At 49.1% G+C, this 5,731-nt stretch overlaps 1 protein-coding gene across 1 annotated transcript; it reads left to right on the top strand.

Moving 5' to 3' along the window:
• Window positions 1–632: 632 nt before the first annotated feature.
• LOC119401461 (Werner syndrome ATP-dependent helicase) lies at window positions 633–5,683 on the top strand. Its single transcript, XM_037668289.2, has 2 exons — window positions 633–3,472; window positions 4,585–5,683. Exons 1-2 carry the CDS (start codon window positions 791–793, stop codon window positions 4,984–4,986), a joined length of 3,084 nt encoding a protein of 1,027 aa, XP_037524217.1. The 5' UTR covers window positions 633–790; the 3' UTR covers window positions 4,987–5,683.
• Window positions 5,684–5,731: the final 48 nt, after the last annotated feature.

The raw sequence follows: 5,731 nt of genomic DNA, 5'->3' as shown, positions 1-5,731 counted from the left end.
CCTCTGTAAACAATATGACGGCCGATTCCCGTTTAGCTTTTGTGTTACCACATCGTCTTTGCACTGTTACCGGGGGGCAAAGTGCTTTCGTAATCGGCGCTAACCAAGCTTTAGTTAGTTTCGCCGGATATTTTGAAACAACGCGTCAAAAAACCCGCTGCGGTATCGTTTACCGAGTTCGCTTGTTTGTAAGATGCCCGGGGCCTTTTATTTTGAGCTCGCCACACGTCTGCACTTGACTGGTTTACGAAAACGTACTCGCTCTACCGTTGTGTCTTGGTGCACAGATAATTGGGTGCGAACAAGGAACGTAGCGCGATTATTACGCGACTGCAAATCGAAGAGAGAAAGCGACTCAATGGTGCGGGTAATTTAAAAATGGCCGCCAGTGAGGCACGCCATGTTTGTGTCATTGCAAGCTGCAACAGCCACTAAAAAAAAATGCGTAAATCGATAGCATCAGCGTGCTTCCCCCTCCCCCAATTGCGTGATTTCTACTGAAATTTTATATAACCTAGCTTAGTATCGCGTAATTGTGAGAGCATACGCCTTAAAATTAAGGCTAGCGTTCGAGCAAAGCATTTTTGTTTGTCCGTGCTATATCCGTACGTTGGTTTTCCGCGAGTACACACCGCTATCGCATGTACGGTGACTCGTCGGCTGAAATGCGCGGGTATGTTCCGATGATTAGCCGCCCGCATGATTGGCCCGCGCGAAGTTTATTAGTCCGGTTTAGTAGTTTAATCTAGCTATTATGTGAAGTTCTGCGACGAGAGGTGAAATCAGTGAAATGTCTTCGGGCATTCGCGTCGAGCTGTCTAGAGTCAGAGGACTGCTCGAAGACATTGAATGCCTGGTTTGCGACGACCAATCGAGCTCCGAATGTCCCACGGAGTCCCAGCTCAAGCTCGTCGCCGAAATGCTCGGTAAGCTCCGAGACGAACTGACGGCGACGAAGAAGAATTTGGAGCCTTCGTGTGACGGCGTTGGTGACAGTGACGGTTGGGGTAGCGACGATGGCTTTGACAACAGCGTCGTCGCGATGTGCGACATAGCCGAAGGTGTCGATCAGAGTGTTGCAGCCGATCCGTCGGGCTCTGTCCGCAACGAAGGCGCCTATCAGGAAGACCATGCAGAGAACTACGAAATCGAAACTGACGACGAATTCGACAGCTTCTGCGAGAACAACGCGCCGGCGGGCCCCACGTTTCAAATCACCACCGAAGAGTCGCTCAAAAACGAGCCGCCACCGTCGGAGGAGCACCTTCGGGTACTGAGGACCAAGTTTGGTCACAGCGCCTTCAGGCCAATGCAGTGGAAGATAGTGCGCTCCATCTTGGAGGATAAGAGGGACAACTGCGTCGTCATGGCGACCGGTTACGGCAAGAGTCTGTGTTACCAATACCCGCCCGTGTACACGGGCAAAACGGCAGTCGTGGTGTCCCCCCTGATCTCCCTGATGGAAGACCAAGTCCGTGGTCTGGCCGCTGCAAACATTCCGGCTTGCTTCTTGGGCTCGGCGCAAAGCCGGCAGGGTCAAGTCGTGAACGACCTCCTGGCCGGGGAGTACAGGGTCCTGTACATCACTCCAGAGTTCGCAGAGTCCAACCTCAACCTGCCGAAAATTCTGGATGAACGTGTTGGCATCACTCTATTCGCGATTGACGAAGCCCATTGCGTGTCCCAGTGGGGTCACGACTTCCGGCATTCGTACCGGAAACTGGGCGCGTTGAGACAGAGCTTCCCACACGTTCCGTTCCTGGCGCTCACGGCCACTGCAACCCCTAACGTTCGAGAGGACATTGTATGTGCCCTTTCACTCAAAGATGTTGTCCTGACCTGCACGAGCTTTGACAGGCCCAACCTGTACTTGGACGTTAAGAGAAAAGGCGTCATGATCGACGATTTGAAAAACGTCATTCCAAAAGATGGCAGCCCGACGATCGTCTACTGCTCCACAAGGGGAACCACCGAAGAAGTCAACAAATTGCTGCATAACTTGGGCATCAAGTGCGCCCTCTACCACGCTGGCCTGTCGCTGGAAGAAAGGAAGAGATCCCACACGATGTTCCTGGAAGACAAAGTTCAGGTTGTCGTGGCAACAGTGGCGTTTGGCATGGGTATTGACAAGCCGGATGTGCGGAGGATTGTCCACTATGGCGCCCCCAGGGACATAGAGTCCTACTACCAGGAGATCGGTCGGGCTGGCCGTGACGGCTTGCCGAGCATGTGTATAGTCTTCTTCAGTAACGCAGACCTGCTCACCAACAAACACTTCCTGAAAGACATTTCAAATCCCTTGTTCCTTCAACACAAGACGGACATGCTGAACAAGATGCAGCACTACCTGAGCAGCACTCGCTGCCGGCGTAAATTGTTGCTGGCCCACTTTGCCGGCGCCGAGGCGGACACCGTTGGGGGTGTGCCGCATTGCTGCGACAACTGTACGCGCCGACTTAACCAGGACAAGACGAAGGATGCCAAACAGGTCCAGACAAACAAGGACGGCAAGACAAATTATACTAAGGAAGCCCGTCTTCTGTTTGACGTTGTTATGGGGACGAAACAGAGGTACGGGATAACTGTACCCATAGCCGTTTTACGAGGTTCGGGATCACAGAAGGTGCCAGATTATCTGAAAAAGAGCATCTATTTCGGTACCGGGAAGCACAAGACAGAGGCATTCTGGAAAGCCTTCGCGAGGCTTCTGCAGTCTGAAGGATACCTGCTGGAAAAAGCGATTCATAACTCCGGCATGCCCAAAGGTGCAGCTGCACGATTCATTTCCTCCATCGTTCTGACGGAAAAGGCAAAGGAGTGGATCCGCGGCAGCGAGGAGCTCCTGCTTGAACCAACGACCGAACTGGCCGACATGGAAGCTCCTCGACCCCAAGTATTGCTAAAGACGGTGGCGCCTAGGCTGCCAGTGACCGGCTTTGCCGACATTATAGGAAGCCGGCAGAAGGCAAAGACGGAAGACGAAGATTCCTTCCTGGCACTGACCAGAAACGAGGAGCCATCAGAAGACGAAAAGCTTCGCTCCGAGCTCTACGCCCAACTGGTGGAGCTCCGCAACCGGATGGCATCAGAGTGCGGCTACGCCCCATACATGGTTTTCAACAACCGCATCCTTCTGACGATTGCGCAGACTTGTCCGACATCTCTGGAGCGACTGGGGAAGGTGGAAGGCGTCTCCGAGGCCAAACTGAACAAATTTGGCGGGCGGATGGTTGAGTTGGTCTCCCAGTTCTGCAAGGACCGCGGTCTTCAGCCGTCTGATCACCAGGACTCTGTGTCAACGGACGCCTCTTCATGTCAGAACGATTCGTTGAACTACTTGATCCAGGAGCTGAGTGACACGCAGCGTGTGACCTACCTCTGCTATCGAAAAAGCCAGAATGTCGCAGACATAGCAAGTAGCCGTGGCCTCGCTGTTTCGACTGTTATTGGGCACCTCACCGAAGCCATTAAGGTGATCCTTCCTCGTAAAACTGATGTTTATGCTTCAGCTTGCTGTTTTTTTAAAATAACATATCACTAAATGATTCCCAACAGCTTCTGAAGGCACCACGAACTGCCACTTACCAAGCATTGCAAATTTTGCAACGTAATGTGGTGATCTTAGTAAATTATGAATGGTAATGTGTGATTCCCGCTGCCCATCTTGAAGGCTGGATTAGCCGTACTGCATGTGCCAGCTATCCAATGAGTGCTGAATGGTTTGTCATCATTGGATAATATCCTGTGAACATGTGGTTTCACTGCTGCTTTATTGCAATAACTCTTATTTTTCTAAATGAGATTAAATTGCTATTTCTGTAAATCACCATGAGAGTCTGGTGAAGGAACAATTGGGTGTGGTGCATTGTCTGATGTAATGCATTTATGGAAGCATGAAGAATTCCCCATTTCTGTCCATAAAAAACAGGTGCGCGTTCTTGTTATAAACTAGTAAATATGGTATTCTACCTTTTCTTTGCCACTGGGCGGAAATGACGCATGACACAGTATGTTGAGAACCGGCACTGTGCTTGGGGTTGACTTTCCTAATCAGGCAGTGCCCACAATGCGTTCATGTCTTTGAGGCCATGCTTTGGAATATCAGGCCCGCTAATAGGCGTCCGTGTCACCTGCTAAGGTGCTATTTAAAGGCTGTTCATACAAATATTCGGCAATCGTCATGCCTTCAGCTTTGCCAAGAGTGTTGTCAATAGTATGCAGTATTCATTCTAGATATAAACAATGTGAAGTTTCATTGCAGTTGGTTTTGAATGGCAGTTACGTATGTGCATTGCTAGGTCACCTAACTGATTGAATACTCGCAACCGTGTGTGTTACTTATTGACATTTTTTGATAATGTGCTGTGCATGTAAAAAGTGTGTAACGTGGGTCATGTGCTCAGTCTTTCTGCATTTGCCAGTCCTTCCTGGCAGGCACAGAATTTCGATGGTGCAAAACCTTTTGCTGTGCATGATCACTTCTATAACCCGAATAAGTAACCTCAAATGAACGTATGACTATTCCCTAGCAGGGAGTGCCTGATTAAGTTTTTCTCTCCCCGTTTCTGTGCCTCTTGTGATCAGGTCGGACTACCAGTTGAACTGGAGAGCCTCGGAGTGACAGCGGACATCTTGGAAGCTGTCACTAATGCTGTGATCGCTCTGAGTGGCGACATCGGCCGGCTCACTCCGATCAAGGACCTCTGTCCGGAACACGTCGAGTTCGGCCACATCAAAGCGGTCTTGGCTTACTTGCAAGCCAAGTATGGCATCGAAAACTCTAGACTGAACCTTCCAAAAACCATGACTATGTCGGCGACCGGCAGTCTGAAGACTACAACCGAGCGGCCAAAGCCAGCTGAAGAAAAACAAGTTGTATTAGAAGACGCTGCGCCACGGACAAGAAGCGAGAAGCGGGGTGTCTCTACAGAGCAGCTGATGACCGTCAGCAAGAAGATGAAGAACAGCTCATTGTTCAGGAAGTGAAAGGTGTTGTTTGTTGTTGCATTTTTCGGCGACGCAGTACGTCACCACTGCAGCCCGCTATCGCTCTGCGCAGACTCTGTGATACTCGACCTTCCGTTTCTGCGTTTTCTCCCGTGCCAAGTGACCCCTGTTTGTATAAGGTCCCAAACACGCAGACTCCCAGGGCAGTGAATTCGCACTCTAATATAATGCTAGAATACTCATAGCAAACTTGCTTTTTGGGTTCTGAACTTCACTACGACGCATGTTTCAATGTCATGTTGATGCTGACACGTAGCAAGTGCCTGTGCAGACCTCCAGTGGTGATCTTCAGCAATTTGCTTAAATTATTCCAGTTACCACTTCACGATTAGCGTGCATTATGAAAATGCGTGTAATATTTTGCAACATATTCTACAACTGCCTTCTCGTTTTATGTCTGCCAAAAGAAATACGATTGGCATACTGAGTGAGTTTTCTGTCCTGTCGCTATAATTTTCGAGCACAGCTGATACCACGCCCATACTTTACTTTCCATTCGAGTACAAGTTGCCAACGTACAATTTTATAAATGCAGTATTTGAGTAATACTTCGTTTTGACAAATTGCATTTATTTTGTTTATTACATTATTTCTTTTGTACTGTATAAGTAGTGCAGAGTTGTACATGTTTTTATAAACGCAATGTTCAAGTAAAGTAAATATCTTTCATTGTTTATATTCGACCTTGTTTATTACATGTATGCTTCAGCACAATGGAAAGTTG

This window comes from Rhipicephalus sanguineus, chromosome 8, assembly GCF_013339695.2.
Source record: "Rhipicephalus sanguineus isolate Rsan-2018 chromosome 8, BIME_Rsan_1.4, whole genome shotgun sequence".
NCBI lineage: Eukaryota > Metazoa > Arthropoda > Arachnida > Ixodida > Ixodidae > Rhipicephalus > Rhipicephalus sanguineus.
This window is presented reverse-complemented; position numbering and strand designations above follow the sequence as displayed.

Bases quoted from the DNA above. Each gene is read 5' to 3' on its own strand.
- LOC119401461 (XM_037668289.2), top strand. From the start codon at position 791: ATGTCTTCGGGCATTCGCGTCGAGCTGTCTAGAGTCAGAGGACTGCTC. The intron at 3,473-4,584 runs GTGATCCTTCCT...TCTTGTGATCAG, and splicing joins ACCTCACCGAAGCCATTAAG to GTCGGACTACCAGTTGAACT.